Genomic DNA, 16,308 nt, shown 5'->3' on the forward strand with positions numbered 1-16,308 from the left:
AATGTATCAGCATCATCTATCAAATACAACAGTCATTTATAAGACTACTTGAAATGCATCTTGACAGCAGCATTTTTTTCTTTGAATTAGAACAGGTTTTTCTTTTCTTTCTTTTTTTTTTTTTTTCCCTTTGCTGCACATAGGAAGACAGAGAAACTTGAATGTTTTGACATTTAAAACTAAAGAAGCTGTAATTTGGCAGCTGTGTCTCTCAGAGAAAATATCTAGTATCTATATATAAACATGTATATTCAAAGAGCAAGTCACAGTGTTTGAGGGAGTAGCACACTTTCAAATTTGTTTTTTAAGGCCTTTGTTTTGGCAATGATAGATGTTCAGATCTGGAACACTTGTCATGGTTTCCAGTATTCCTCTGACCATTTATAATGTACATAAATAATTGAATTGAATAATAATCAGAGGGAAAGTTTAGAAACTCTGCAATTACTGTAGCTGAGGTACGGGGAAAGAAACGCAAAGGAAATTTAAAAAGCTGCATTAGGGTTACATTAGAGTCCTTGTCTAAAATTTAAAAGCAGTGAAATTCAGGTTTAATGCTGCTGTCTTTTTTTTTTTCTTTTTTTTTTTTCCTTAACCCAGTTCAATCAAACTCTGTTCTGAGCTGCACTCTGTGGTAAGCACTAATAGAAATGAGAATCAGGTTTGGGAAGAACACTTTCAGAACAGCGCAGGAGACTTAGGAGACTAAGAACTACCCTTCAGAGATACTTCAGCATCTGAAGGGACTAATACCCAATCAAGGTATTTTCAAGATATGCAAATACCAAGTTCTCTGGGAAATCAGAGGGTTAATTATAAGAATTCTGCCTGTCAAGTCTTTGTCTTTAGGTCTCTGAATACTTTTGCAGTCTGCCCCATTTCTTATTTTCAAAAATACATGGAAGAACCTGATTTTTTCTAATGATTTTTTTTCCTGCTCCCTTCCACCACCCAAACTTTCAGTGAAACTTAAGACTGGCCTGAGTTGATCTCTGATGAAAATGGGTCCCTGAACTATATTTTAACCTTTGGATCTAATTCAGAACTGAGTCGAGCATCTATAGTTCTGCAGGGTGGTGATGAGATCTGTGCTGTAAGGTCAGGATGAATTAATAGTTTAGAGTAACACGCATAGGGCTTGTTTCAGTGTTTGAGCAGAGTGTTATTGACAAGGCAGACAGAGAGGGAATGCTGTGCAGGATGTAAACAGTTCAGTGGAGGATGTAAAATGAAATGGGTTTGATCTGTCACTTCATTCGAGTATTGTGATAGATTAACTTGGTACTAATGTTCGTTTCTGTATTACATTCCCATTAGGTGGGATCCAGATAATAGTTGTGACTCTTGCCAGGCTCGTATCTGAGTTTTAAATCAGGGAGCAGCACAAGGAGGTTCCTCTGTAAAGGAGGCCAAGCCAGGAGCTGGAGGTGACAGCAAGGCAGGAGGGGCAGGGACCTCACCAGCAAGGAGTGCAGTCCCACAGTACCTGAACAAGAAAAGCAGAACAGGGCTGTTGAGGGCAACCAGTGGGTGAATCTGGGCTAATGAGGTAGGTGCAAGATCAAGGCCAGAAAGTCAAGTGAGGGACAGGACTGGGTCTGGTGACAGTATTGCGGGGTCAGCCAGCAGCCCAGTGGTCACCCAGGAAGTGTGTAGTAATGAAGCAGGTCTGAGATCAAGCCACAGAGGGTTCAGATGAGGCCGGGCAGAGGAGTAGCTGCAGTGTAGCTCAGTCCAAGACCAAGGGCAAGTGTCTGAGGCTTCGTGCAGCTCGTTTCACAGCAGTCTCATCTGAAGTTACACACCTGAGCTTCAACTGGCCTTGGCCACAGGCTGCTAAACCCCTGCAGGGGTGGTGCTCATGGCCCTGATACAGCCCCATCCAGCTATGGAATTAATTTAACACAGCAAATAGCACTTAAATTCTTTTATTATCGGGACAAAATAGATGTTTTCAACAGGGCTTCAGCTTGCTCCTCTCTTTACCTTTATTGCCATATCGTGATAATGGCAGAACGAGATAACATAGTTTTGAAGGCTACAAGGAACCACCTTGTTACCACTACCTTATAAATACTGTTTTATCTATCTTGTACAGCCAAACTGTTTGGAAAATTAATGTGTTGACTCATACTGAGGCATCTAATTTTTCTTGGCTACACAATCACTTTGGCTAACCTTGGATTAGTAATTCTATTACCCCGATCATCATATTGCAGCTTAGCCTTACAGCAGGCTTGCAAAACAAAAACATGCAGGCATGGAATCGAGTCATTCTATCCTAACAAATAGATTATGCAGATACTTTCTTTTCTATCTTGTAAACATAGGCTCTATAACCTTTATGTCAAAATCAGTAGGATTTTAAAATTAACATGCCGTTGACTCAGCTTACTGATTTCAGGTAAAATTCTCAATGCGACGTTTTTCTGCTTGCATTCCCACAAAGCTCAAATTAACAACATACTGTGGTCAGAACCTTCCTTGCCCTTTTACTGCCTTATTTTTTCACTTTGATCTGATATTAATTCTATAGGAAAAAAAAAAATCCCTGACAATTTCTGGGCTGACCTTACCATCAGGAGTGGTGCTGAAGCACTGGGTGTGCAGTTACTGTGACAGTTACCCCAAATTAGCACATTATGACAAAGTAGATTGATGTGTGAAACTTGTAGAAATATTTTTAGTTCAATTACTGGTCCCACGTGTGTTTTTTTTTCTGTAGTAGGTCCCTTGATCTGCAGAGTTGTCAGTGAAAGGCTTTTGATTCTTTACCTGCCTTATTAAAATAGGTGTCTGTTATTTCCATTACTACTGTCTTGATCTTTTTAAGGCAACCAGCATTGGAAATAGCCTTCCCCCCCCCCCCCCAACTTACCTGAACTCAAAGGATTGTTCAAGGACATGGAATGTGGGTCCCAGGATCCCAACCCAGCAGTTGACCAGCTGGACTGTACTGTTGGGCATCTCCCCAGCTCCATTATAGAGCTGCTCACATGGATGCACTTAGGTGATGCCCTAAGCAGTATTTAAAAGTTCTTCATTTTTTTTATTGCTGTGTGGAAAATGCATAAAGAACTGTAAGAAAATGAAAGTTATGTCTCAGTAGAAAGAATGCACAAGGGCCTGACCCACCAGCTATGAAAGGAACAGGTTTTGTGCTAGTTCGGCACAAAAATGCCAATTTATCTCCAACAAAGTGGTGCCGTGTACATATTTGGAGGAAAACTGTTGAATCTTCTTTCATTTATAATGATCTTGTGATGGAGTAACTGATTTTTTTTCTGTATCTGTATTACTCTAAAACTGATCTCATAAATATAAATCAGTGACCAAATATTCTCATTTACACAGGACCAAAGCAACTGCTACATTAGCACCTGTGTGAATGTAACCGGACCCAGCATTTAGCACTTACTATTATTTTTACTATGGCCTGAAAGAACCAAAACCCATTAATTCTAAAAAATTGCAAGATATTTCCTACACTAAATCTTTTTCTGGCATCAGAGCTTCATTTGGCTTGTGCTTCACTCTAGGTCTTCTTGCTCTCTTGGACTGACTCTGGGGGGTTGTGGCCAGCAGTGATGTGCCAAACAGCCAGCAGATGGCCCCTGAATTCTTTTTTTTTTTTTTTTTTTTGTTACAGGGAGGTATTTAATGAATTCCTGAAACGAGATTAAAATCTCTTGTTCTTAATGAACCTGCTGCCTCAACTCAAGGGCTTAAAAATAAAATGAGGCAATTAGACATGTAGTTAAATTTAGCATGCGAAAACAGAAGGCCAAGATTCCTGTTTGTACCACCAGTCCAGCACACAGGAATTCGGAATAGCATGGAAGTTCCCAAGAAAATGTTTTTCTAGCACAGGCAAGTGTTAGCTGGCACAGAGCCTGTGTTTCTGGCCTCCTCTTCATCTTCCCACTTGGTACCGGTGGAAGAGAATGGGGGGGGATTTGCTGGCACGGTATGGAATCACGGAATTGTCAGAGTTGGAAGGGACCTCTAGAGATCATCTAGTCCAACTCCCCTGCTAAAGCAGGGTTGCCCAGAGCATGTTACTCAGGACTGCATCCAGGCGGGTCTTGAAGATCTCTAGAGAAGGGGACTCCACACCCTCCCTGGGCAGCCTGTTCCAGGGCTCTGGCACCCTCACTGGGAAGAAGTTTTTCCTCATATTTGAATGGAACTTTCTATGTTCCAGCTTGTGCCCGTTGCCCCTCGTCCTGTCACTGGGAATCACTGAAAAGAGTCTGGCTCCATCCTCCTTCAACCCACCCTTTAGATACTTGTAAGCATTGATAAGGTCTCCCCTCAGCCTTCTCTTCTCCAGGCTAAAGAGTCCCAGCTCTCTCAGCCTTTCCTCATAAGGGAGATGCTCCAATCCCTTAATCATCTTTGTTGCCCTTCGTTGGACTCTGTCCAGTGGTTCCCTGTCTCTCTTGAACTGGGGAGCCCAGCACTGGACACAGTATTCCAGTTGTGGCCTCGCTAGTGCAGAGTAGAGGGTCCCTCGACCTACTGGCCACACTCTTCCCTGTGTAGCCCAGGATTCCATTGGCCCTCTTGGCAACAAAGGCACATTGCTGGCTCATGGATAATTTACTGTCTACCAGGACCCCCAGATCCTTCTCCTCAGAACTGCTTTCCAGCAGGTCCACCCCTAACCTATATTGGTGTCCGGCATTCTTCCTCCCTAAGGACGTTATGCTTAGGTTGGGTGTCATTGGTTTATGGTCTTCTCAACTGTAGTTATCATACCAGAGGGGCTGAGGCTGCCGCTGCCTCTGCTGCGGCCCAGGATGGCATGGATCTATCCCAAGGATTTGCCTTAATAGGTAAAGGAAAGAATCTAGGCCTGAAATGTCTCTGTTATAAACAAATTGCTTTACACAGGAAGGGTCTGCTCCCGTGTTCTCCGAGTGAGAGAGGTTATGGAAGTGTGTGCTTGGGTGCTCTTAGGGCACAGATTAAAGCAAGTGAGGAACTTTACAGACATATGACTCTGCTCACGCAACCAGAGCAGATATAAAATGACATACAATAATCCTGCTTTAATAACCTGTTGTCTGCTTTAGTAGGTTTCTCAGACCATCCTGTGTCTATGCTGAGAACCAGGAAACTCACGTTTGGTTCTGGATGCCACAGGACCACCAAAAAGTCATGGAGAACCTTCCATTTAAAGTTCTGCATGGAGGCCTGGTCTGATGGTTTCACGGGGGCTCCCACCTCTGTCTATTGCACTTTGCAGCTATAGAACGAGTTGAACAGTCAGGTCTCTAAAAAGAAATGACTCCTTTCGGTGCAGTTTCTCAGATTGGAGTTTGAAATGGCCCCAGGAAAATGCAAAATATTTAATCCTTTATATTCCTTGGCATATCTTGGAAGTGATTAAAATGAGTTTAGGCTTATTCGTGAATATATTTATGCATGATCTTGACAGATGGGAACATTCGTTGCTGTTGCTTAAGGGAAAGGTTAATATAAGTAAAAAGAACATAGTTTCCAGAATTACGTGCATGAACTTGCCGCCAGTAGAGGTCCTAAATACTCCTTCATTCACATTAGCAGGATGGTTCAGATTAAACTTGAAGAGAAGACAATGTAAAATGTCCATGGGCTAAATTCTATTTCTCATTTAGAAGAGGGCAGGAGGACAGAAAATCATGTCTGTGCCTTTGGTCTCTTCAGGCCTTGCTCTTTGACAGGTCCCGTGTTTGTGGGTGGAAGGAATAGCGACTGTAAGTTTGCAATGTGTATGAACGAGTGCTGGTCATGTTTAATTACACAGAGAAATACTTTCTGCCCTGCATTTCTTGGGATAGAACTCACAGCTCCTGACCTTACCCCAGGGCTGGGATCAGTGATGTTATTTGTAGATGAAAGGAGGCTGAATCTGTCCCTGTTTTTGGAAGGGGCTGTAGAGGCTGGTGTGACACAGCCATGCTACCGGTAAAAAGCTGTATATTTTAAACTATAGTCCTAGTTTTTCTTGTGCCTTCTTGTTTTTGGCATTATGGCTTAGGTTGGGCTACAGTTCCACATCTTAGCACACCAGAGGGTAAGATCAGTCACAGCTTGTGATCACATTATTATGCCAATAATAATTATAAAAGCATTATTCTTAGTGGCAGGGAATGGAATTCAAAGCTTTTATCTGAGATTATGGAGTGGAAGTATCAGGCAGTTATTTATATTTTCATAGAATCATAGAATCATAGAATGGCTAGGGTTGGAAAGGACCTTAAAGATCATCTAGTTCCAACCCCCCTGCCATGGGCAGGGACACCTCTCACTAGAGCAGGTTGCTCAAAGCCCCATCCAGCCTGGCCTTGAACACTTCCAGGGATGGGGCATCCACAACTTCCCTGGGCAACCTGTTCCAGTGCCTCACCACCCTCACTGTAAAGAATTTCTTCCTTATATCTAATCTAAATCTCTTCTCTTCCAATTTAAAACCATTGCCCCTTGTCCTGTCACCACTCTTCCTGACAAAGAGTCCCTCTTCAGCTCTTCTGTAGGCTCCCTTCAGGTATTGATAGGCTGTTATAAGGTCTCCCCGGAGCCTTCTCTTCTCCAGGCTGAACAACCCCAGCTCTCTCAGTCTGTCTTCATAGGAGAGGTGCTCCATCCCTCTGATCATCCTCGTGGCCCTCCGCTGGACCCGTTCCAACAGGTCCATGTCCTTTCTGTGTTGAGGACTCCAAAGCTGGACACAGTACTCCAGGAGGGGTCTCACGAGCGCAAACACAGATTTTAAAAACACAGACCTCTGTCCCACTCTGTGCCGAGCACCTGGACTTCTCCCATGAGCTTCAGTGGACGTTGGAAGCACTTAGTTGTTCTCAGAATCACAACCCCCCCCATATTTGCTGCCTTGGAGAATTCACAGGTCTGAAGGGTTATGCACATGCTCATATCCTTGAGCTGGATACAAGGTCACAGAGCATGTATGACAGACTGGACATAATCTAGACGCAATTTTCTGAACTGGAAGCTGATGGTTTGAGAAAGAAGCTGCTTAAGCTCTGGTAAATCTTCCTGATAAAGCAGCTGAGCATAGTTTGCGCCTCCACCGTTCCCCCCCTTTTTTTTTCTTGGGGGATTCCCACAGATTATCAGGGTAAATACGTGAAAAAATAAATAAATTACAGACTAGAAATAAAATTAGACTTTACCCAAGTTGATAAGGATATGGTGAATCTCCCAGAGTATCAAACTAGAGCCATTTCAATGGTATTTAAAGCCAGGAGCGTGTGCCGGACACCAGCCTAGTTTTCAGATGGCTGAATTCCTGCACAATTCCCTGCTCTATCACAGCATTTCGGAGTGAATGTGTGTGATTTCCTTCCCTGCGCTGGGTCTGGAAATCGTGGCACGTTGCCTTTGTGAGGCAGTTTTAGATCGTTTGAAGAGCAATGCTACGGAGGACGCAGGTACTACTCGGGGTTTGGAGGACATGGTGCTATTTCGGGCACGGCAAGAAAGGGAATGGAGATTAATATTGAAAGTTTCTTGATAATCTTACACCATTCTTCTTCAGAGTGTCTTAGAGGCTTTTGATAATTAATCCAGCTAGACAGGGACTAGCATAATGGATGCCCCATCCCTGGAAGTGTTCAAGGCCAGGTTGGATGGGGCTTTGAGCAACCTGCTCTAGTGGAAGGTGTCCCTGCCCAGGGCAGGGGGGTTGGAACTCGATGGTCTTTAAGGTCCCTTCCAACTCTAACCATTCTGTGATTCTATAATAAGGAAATATTATCCTCGCTTTACAGTTTCACAAAGAAATACTCCATTCCAGAACCAGGGCTGAGGCACAAATTCCTGATTCCCAGTCCTGTGCTCACATGAAATGTGTAAGTAATTAAACTTCTTTTACTTATTTCAGCTGCTTCTGGTTAACCAGGAGTATAAACTCATTAGAGGAGGAACTTTTTGTTAGGTGTGCTCGGGAACACGAGCGCGATGAGGCTGTGAATCCCTCTAAGCCTCTCTAAGAGTTACTGTAGTGTAAACACCAATCACAGAAAAGGCACTTCTCATTTTTAACGATTACGTCTCAGGAGGCAAACAAAATCAAATAGGATTCAATGTTACTTTAATTTAAATTTTAGTGCAATTTTCAGAGCAGTTCTCTGTTTACCTGAGGAGTTGAGCCTTTGTCAGAAAATTTTCCCACTTCTAACAAATGAAGAAGAAATTGTTCCCCCTTCTAAGAAATAAAGAAGCTGCTTGTTACCAGTTATTCATGGCACTTATTGGAATGTTTTTTAGCTGCGCTCAGCTTTGTTGCTAAATGGCCTCAATTTACCCAATTTTTCTTGAATATATTTGCGCGCAAATACCTATTTTTCAAACATTTTTGGTTTGTTAATATACCTCACAACTGTGTGAATGTTCTATGTCCTAATAAACGTTAGAATTACATTGGAATTGGTCCTTAGTCATCTGAAAGCTGGGCTGGTATTTGACACATGCTCCTAGCTGGCTTTAAATACTAATCAGAACATTCTGTGTCCTAATGAAGTAATTCCAGAGCAGTTCTATCCAGGAAGTCATCGTTGCTGTAACTGCGCTTGGCTATCAGCGCTGACTGAGAGATACTGGTGGTTCATTCATGGTATTCTCTCTCGTGAACTCAGACTGTCTAGAAAGATATTGTCCAAAAAAGAACATCAGCTGCTCGTGTAGGGCTCTCTAATAGTAATAATGTTCCAAGGACAGGACAAAGCAAGATATGACACAGCACTGTGTCCAGTTCTGGGCTCCCCAGTTCAAGAAGGACAGGGAACTGCTGGAGAGGGTACAGCAGAGAACTGCAAAGATGATGAGGGGCCTGGAGCATCTCTCTGATGAGGAAAGGCTGAGGGACTTGGATCTTCTTAGTCTGGAGAAGAGCAGGCTGAGGGGGGATCTGATCAACGCCTATAAATACTTAAAGGATAGGTGTCAGGAGGATGGGGCCGGTCTTTTTTCAGTGGTGCCCAGTGACAGGACAAGAGGTAACAGGCACAAACTTGAACATGGGAAGTTCCATCTAAACATGAGGAGGAACTTTACTTTGAGGGTGTCTGCCCAGAGAGGTGGTGGAGTCTCCTTCTCCGGAGACATTCAAACCCCACCTGGATACGTTCCTGCGCAACCTGCTCTGGGTGACCCTGCTCTGGCAGGAGGAGGAGATGATCTCCAGAGGTCCCTTCCAACCCCATATCATTCTGTGATTCTGAACCTGCTCTGGGTGACCCTGCAGGTGGTTGGATCTGGATGATCTCTGGAGGTCCCTTCCAACCCCTTATATTCCGTGATTCCGTAAGACACTATAAGGTATATACAGAAAGGACAATGTGACAGGGACGGTGCTGTGGACTCACATCAGGAGTGCTGCAGGACAAGCAGAAGGGAGCAGGTTGGGACAGGGAGTACGCTCTAGGGTACGAGATTCTTCTTCAGGAGAAAAGGTTTGATGTCATGGAGTTGTTTTTTTCACTGCAGATAGCAGAATAAATGTATGTTGAATTTTGGGGCAAAAATACTTTCTGCCTGCGTGCTCCTGAGTGGTCTCAGTCTCTGCTCACATATTCCGTGGGCCAGATCCTTGGCTCTTGCCAGAGGAGTTATCCATATCTTTGATAGCGCAGATGAGCCGTTAACGCTAGTGAAGCGGTTGAGAATTCCCTTAATGCAGGCTACTGCAGAAGTGGCAGAGAAGAGTGTAATTCACACTACATCACGTCTCTGTGTTGTCTTCCTTTGTGTTGAGAGATGGATGGGATGAAAAGGGATTTTTGTAGAACACTGACGTGTCCTGAGCCAGAAATGTACCTGTTCCTTGCTAACATTAACTGTCTGCTGATGTTGTGGTGGCTGTAAAGCTCCTTTAAATTGCCCTTGGGGTTGCCCGTGCTCAGCTAACAGCAACATGAAAAGGTAGAAAAGTGAATTTTGCTGTCCCTGGTTCCTGTGCCGGGCAGAGCTCAGCTCCTGGCTGTGCGTCACACCTGAACTGCGCTCCTACATTCAGTAATTCCTGGTGGGAGCTGACGTTCCTCTGTGGCTCTTGCCCTCTTTGCGCTCTGGCAGAGACGCTGTCTCTGCTGCCAGAGGCAGAAAAATGGCTTCTTCTGAATCTGCAGAGGTTATGTCCAAGACTAACTGTCCAGAACAAGATAACTTTCAGCAAAGATATTTTCTTTATTACCTTTTTTTTTTTTTTTTTAAATTAGACTCCCATGATACGTAATGCCCTAACTGAATGGGAGAACTATGGGGTTTATAGCAAATAATGCTTCCATTATGCAGCTCTTTGGATTCCTGCAATCTTTCTTTGGCAGCAGTGTCTGCTTTGGAGGATCATAACTCCTCCACTTTAGCAATCTGAAGCTCAGTTCAGATCAGAAAATTTCAATAACATCTTGCCACCATCATATTTTTCAGATCCATAACCTCAGCACGTTTGATACTCAGCCATCGGTGCTACAGAGAGTGGGTCTGGTACAAAAATGCATTAACAGAAAGACCATTAACATCAGTCGTACTCTCCTTTTTGCTATTAAATGTTACCTTCCTAATTGCAGTATGTTCTGCCAGTTGCATGCAGGAAATGCAGATACTTTCCTCATTCTTATCCATCGCTCCCATTTTGCAATGATGAAGCAGTTCTTTGAACGGCTTCAGGGTTTATTCCACCATTTAATGTGGAATTTCAAATAATCTAACAGATGGCATTGTCATCATTTTTCCTTCCCCACAGAATGAAAACGAACAAACACTTGACATTTCCAATATGTCTTCATCTAATGCAAGAATTTTTAGACGCCATGAAGAAGTGTTATCTGCTTTGCCTTTAGATGGACAGGATTGTTAAACGTGTCTTAAGCATCTCCTCTCCTCCATTAGCAACACGACTGGCGTGGAAAATAGATGTATAACCACATAATCAACATGCTTGTGTTTTGTACCGTGAGCTCTGCCTGTAATGAAGCCTCAACATGCAAGGCTAGAGCTATTTCAGCATAAGAGTGGAGAATTTTCATTAGAGAAATTAGCTGGAGCTGCTAAAGTACCTAGAAATCAGCTCACATTTACAAACCTACAGCAGATGCATCGCTTGGCAAAAGATTTCTGCCGTCGGTAATTTGCTGTTCATCAGGGATTGCCTCTGAAATCTGTGATCCAAGCGAGGGTACAGATGACACAGAAGGATAAATTTAGACATGGCTGAAAACAATTATTTTGATTAAGCCTCCAGCCAATGAGAGTCAGAGTCTTCCTTTTCCTCCCCTTTCCCCTTGCTCACCCCCTCCAGGGAAGGAGGAGGAGGAGACTGGGTGAGTATAACTTATCTTCATTTTACATGCAGAGGATGTTTTGATTTAGCTCTCGCTGTTGTAGAGTCTGCTCAACATAGTTGAGAGTGTTTTTTTTAAGGACTATGACACCCTGCTTCAGGTTTAGCATTGTTTGTTAGTATTGAAAAAGGTGCTAGAAGGGAAATACTGAATTTTTGTTTAGCAGCAAAAGGGAGATCATATCATTAAAATAAATTGATTTCTTCCTGACCTATCCTCTCGCCAGGAGAAGCCCTCAGACTGGGTGAGCTGGTTCTGCTGGAAAATACTCACTACTTTTTGGATCTAGTGGTAACATGAACTTAGAGATTTTGATGAGATCTCAGGAAGAACTTCTTTGCTGTGAGGGTGGTGAGAGCCTGGCCCAGGTTGCCCCGAGAAGCTGTGGCTGCCCCATCCCTGGAGGGGTTCAAGGCCAGGTTGGAGGGGGCTTGGAGCAACCTGGTGTGGTGGGGGGTGTCCCTGCCCAGGGCAGGGGGTGGCACTGGATGGTCTTTAAGGTCCCTTCAACCCATGCTATTCTATGATTCTAACTTTACAAATATACAGTGTAGTGTGGTTCCCAACCAGCAGTTGATAGCAATCAGCCCTGTACCTAACTGGAAACCAGCAGCAAAGTGGTTACCTAGCCCTCTTGACTCCTGAGTTGCTACTCAGTCATTCCAGCCTCTAACAGTTCTGATAATTTTTCCCATTTTTAGGGCAGCGGAGCTGTTTGTCCAATCTAGTGTGCAGGCATAGTAAAAGCAATGCCAACTAGTCTTTTTTTTTAAAAAAAGCATCATCACCAGCATCATTTAACCAATTAGAGCTATTTTATTAGAAGCAAAATGACATTAATCTTGGCTAGCACGCTTGTATCTACTAAGCTTTGGTTTGCTGTGATCATAAACAGCCCTGCGGTTTGGTTGTTGTTTTTTTTTTTTTTTAAAAAAAGAGGTAAAATACCATTTTTTAAACTGATTGTCTGTCTGGATGCCTTCGCGTTACATATTTAATTTTTTTATGAACAGTAGTTTCATTTGGGGTTGTGTCCCTGTGTGTGTAACTCCACCACCACAGAGGCTAGAAGATACGGGTGCCCTTAAGTTGTCTCGCAATTCCTTTTTTCCTCATTTCTTTTTCGGTGGGGATTCGGGGGGGATGTTATTTCTTGGCTGCTCGGTGTGGTTAGTGCTTCTGCTTGCGCTGTTATGTTAGAGCAGAGAAAGATGGCCAGAACTGGGGGTTGTTGGAAAATCGAGCTGAAAGGTTGTAAGTTACAATATTGTAAACTATAATTGCAAAATAAAATAGCAAGCACTTCAGAAATAGGGAATTTTATCTTATTTACTCTAAGGTAATTGTTGGCACTTGACTACAATCAGCTGCAAGCCCGTCTGTGATTGACAGTACAATTCTAGCCAGAGCAACCAAAAATAGCCCAACATTTGAGTAATTTTAGGCTTTTTATAATCTAATACTCTCACAAATAAAAGCCAGTGTAATGTGTAGGCAAATTGAACTCTCTCCATAGGTACACTGGGATAAATTGGGCAATGCTGTGGGAAGGCATACTAAGAAAGCACTGAATATATCTTATTTTAGCAATTCTTGCCCAGAAGTAAATAGGATTAGCTTCTTTTTTTGTTGTTGTTCATTAGCCTTAATATTTCTGAAATTAGTTAAGTTCTGCTATGCCTAGAGTCCTGTTGGCGTAAGGAGGCTGCCAGAGGGAGGAGAGGGAAGGACCAACATTGATCAAAAGCTCACTCATTCTCAGAGTGAGAAATAAATAAAATCCTTAGCTGATCTTTGTCAGAAAACCCATTGAGCCCTCCCCTGCTGCTGGGCCAAACAAATTGGAAATAGTGGGAAATATCCTGCTGGAACATTACTAGATACTGGTTTAATCTTTAGCTCTTGAGTTACCTCCTATGATTGATCCCCACAGCCTTGTTGGGAGAGGAAGAAAGAATTATTTCTCCAATATAGGATACAGAAGAAGGTCACCTTTTCCTGAAAGCCTCCCAAGTTATTTTAAGGCCTCTTCCTCGGAGAATTAACGGTTGTCGGGTCAAATCCCTGGTGAATTCTTTTAGCTCCCCAGGACTACGGTAACATTAGTTATCAGATCTGTGGCATCAGAAACTTTTGCCTGACTGTTTTTCCTTTATTACTAACTGCAGTTTTTATTTGGTACTTGTAGGCAGCGCTGTGCCCGTGGCAGATATTTTGGCACCAAAGCACTGGATGAGGCAATAGATCTGCTTGTGGCTTTTCAGTAGTATATTTTTTTGAAAACCCTTTTAAGGAACTGTCTGTTTTGAGGACAGGTACAACAGTCAGGCTACATTAACTTGTCAAGTGGATTAGTCATTAAACACCTTTGTGGACGTTTTAATTCAGAATTAAAGTGGCTTTAATTGGATTTAGCTTACTTTGCTTCCAAAGTAAATTCAGGTAAATCAAATTAAGGTTGATTCAGTGTAAATAGCGTGGGCAGACGTCCTCGTTATGGGCTACGTGAAACGACTGAGCCCGTCACTGCTCCTCGACACCCTCCTGCTCCTGGTGTATTCCTGTGGTGTTCCAGGGCTCAGCTCACAGAAAGGGCTGCTTCCTAGTCTCGTACTACCTATGGGTTGTTTCAGATTAATTCTGCTCGCCTCAATGAGCAGTTCAGTCTGTTGGCTGGTCTCAGGAACTGCAGTCATTTTGTACTTTGCTGACTCTGCAGTGGGTAGTTGATGCTCTAACAAGTAGCTTGGAAACATTAACTCCATAAACTGCTCCAGCTATTTGCTAAATGAAGGTATGGCCACACCTGTAGAATACATGCCCTTGGGATACACTGAAGGTCCTTATTAAAGGATGATAACTCTTGAGGAGCAATACTCTTACGTATACCAGAGAATCTTTGCAATTTTAGGGACTAGCTTCTGAATTTACAAAAGAAATATCAGGGGCAGCAAATTGAATACGGATAGGAACAGCAAACTAGCCAATAATTACAGCTGCAGCCACTGCATCTTTGGAAGAACAGAAGAAATTCCATGAACTATAACCTCACGGTTCAAGCTTGAGGTTGTTTCTTAAAGAACAAGTCTCTTAAAGGAGAGGGAATTTGCATCCTAAATAACCAAGTGTCAATACTAAAGTAAAGGAAGGAGATGAGTTCACTTAAATGTACCATCATCTCTGAAATGAGGTAAGTTAGATGAAGCAGAAAATAATTAAAGTTGTTTTGAAGGCATTTCACTGATTTAAAAACAAAACAAGCCCCAAACCACTGAATCTCAAAGAATACAGAATAAATTAGATCATACTATTTCCAGCTGTGACCATGTAATCTTCCAATCACCAAGCAGTGTTTGACTAAGTGAAGACCCAGGTGACAGCTCTCTAACTAAGACTGAAGTGCTCAAGAAGGTGTCACTGATATAATGACCTGGCTTTTATGGCTCATGCTTCCTCTTTGATAAATGCTCGCTAGATATTAATTGCCACTCCTGTGATGGCAATGAATGTAATTCATTCATGATGATGAATTCACTTCCAGTAATCCAAATTGCTTCCATTTTTGTACTACTTTTTTTTTTTTTTTTTTTACAGGAAGCTTCTTATTTGCCAGATATTGACACATTGCCTGGACCAGAAAGTATGAAAAATGAGGTGCTGCTTATGAGCATTTGGCTGTCGAGTTGTGGCCAAGTAGCTCCGGCTCAGCGCGGGGGGCAGGAACCTGACCTGAAGCTGAGAGCAGCCAACATCTACCAGGCCCTGGTGACCTGGCTTCTCTCTCTGGTGAGTAGGTGCAGCCACTGTGCACCCAAGGAGGTTCTGTGTGATTAAGGCTGTGTTTTGCCCTCCACCGAATATATAATAATTCTTAAAATCTCCTTCTTCTATGTTCAGCTACAAAACAGTGGCTGAACAAAGGGGAAAATATGTTCTGTCTCACCTTAAAGTCAATAAAGAAAAGTCTTGAAGTCAGTGGGAGCTGGATTGTGTCTGTAGTTTACGAAGAACGGGGCACAGGAAGTAAAAAATTGTTGAGCCAGACTCGCAGTAGTCTAAAGCGACTACTGGAAGTTGAGGGCTTTCTGTCTTTGTCCTTGGCAAAGGGAGTGAATGGACACAGGTGCCTATTTCTTACTGCTTGTTCTAATTAAGAATAGATCCTTCTGATAGTGAAGAGGGCTATAAAAAAGTGGTGGTTGATTTCATCTTAATTGTCCTTTGGATCACATATTTTTTTTCCTCTAAAGAAGCCACTCTTCCCATTCATCCCATATTAGCCTATTCTATCTATCTCTATTTCCAATTTGTTTGGCCCAGCAGCAGGGGAGGGCTCAATGGGTTTTCTGACAAAGATCAGCTTGATCATAGAGATTAGCCTATTCTATCCCACTCTTCCCATTCATCCCATATTAGCCTTTTCCCTAGGGAAAGCAGGCCTATTTTCCCTCCCAACCCTGCACGTTGGCCTCATTCTTTTCCCCTTTTCCCAAAGACATTGACCTACCGGTCCCAATCCATGCACTCCGGGTAGACTTCACCCTGAGCGGACAGCCCACGTGAGGCTTTTAAATCGCTTAAACTTGACTTAAACAGTATTAATTGTTAATGATGGTCACAGTTCCGTTAAAACATTGCTACATTCTTTAATGTTAGTTCAGTGCTAATGAAAATTGCCACTTGAACAGCCCCAGAGTCTGAACTGGTTAGCTCATGACCAGCTGCAGCGTGAGCTTTTTTCCCTGTCTGTTATTCCTATGTAAAAAAAAAAACTGGGCTCTGACTCGTAGCAGCTCTCTCCAAGCCTGAAAGGGTATCTCAGCTTCCAGGGCTCGGTGTCACTCTGCTGAGACTGTAGGGTCAAATGTTGTGATGGACTCTTTGCCCAAGAGAAACTGGGGTAAGATCCAGTTTCTCACACAGGTTCTCAAACAGCTGTTGGATAGCAATGAAAAAGTTG

General features: G+C 43.0%; 1 protein-coding gene across 1 annotated transcript in view; it reads left to right on the forward strand.

The window, feature by feature from the left end:
- DNAAF8 (dynein axonemal assembly factor 8) overlaps positions 1 to 16,308 on the forward strand; it is a 97,916-nt gene that overhangs the window by 13,953 nt on the left and 67,655 nt on the right. The window contains exon 11 of the mRNA XM_074158637.1: positions 14,943 to 15,134. Coding sequence (XP_074014738.1) covers positions 14,943 to 15,134 — 192 coding nt within the window. The remainder of the gene's footprint in view (positions 1 to 14,942; positions 15,135 to 16,308) is intronic.

Source organism: Numenius arquata, chromosome 14, assembly GCF_964106895.1.
Source record: "Numenius arquata chromosome 14, bNumArq3.hap1.1, whole genome shotgun sequence".
Lineage (NCBI taxonomy): Eukaryota > Metazoa > Chordata > Aves > Charadriiformes > Scolopacidae > Numenius > Numenius arquata.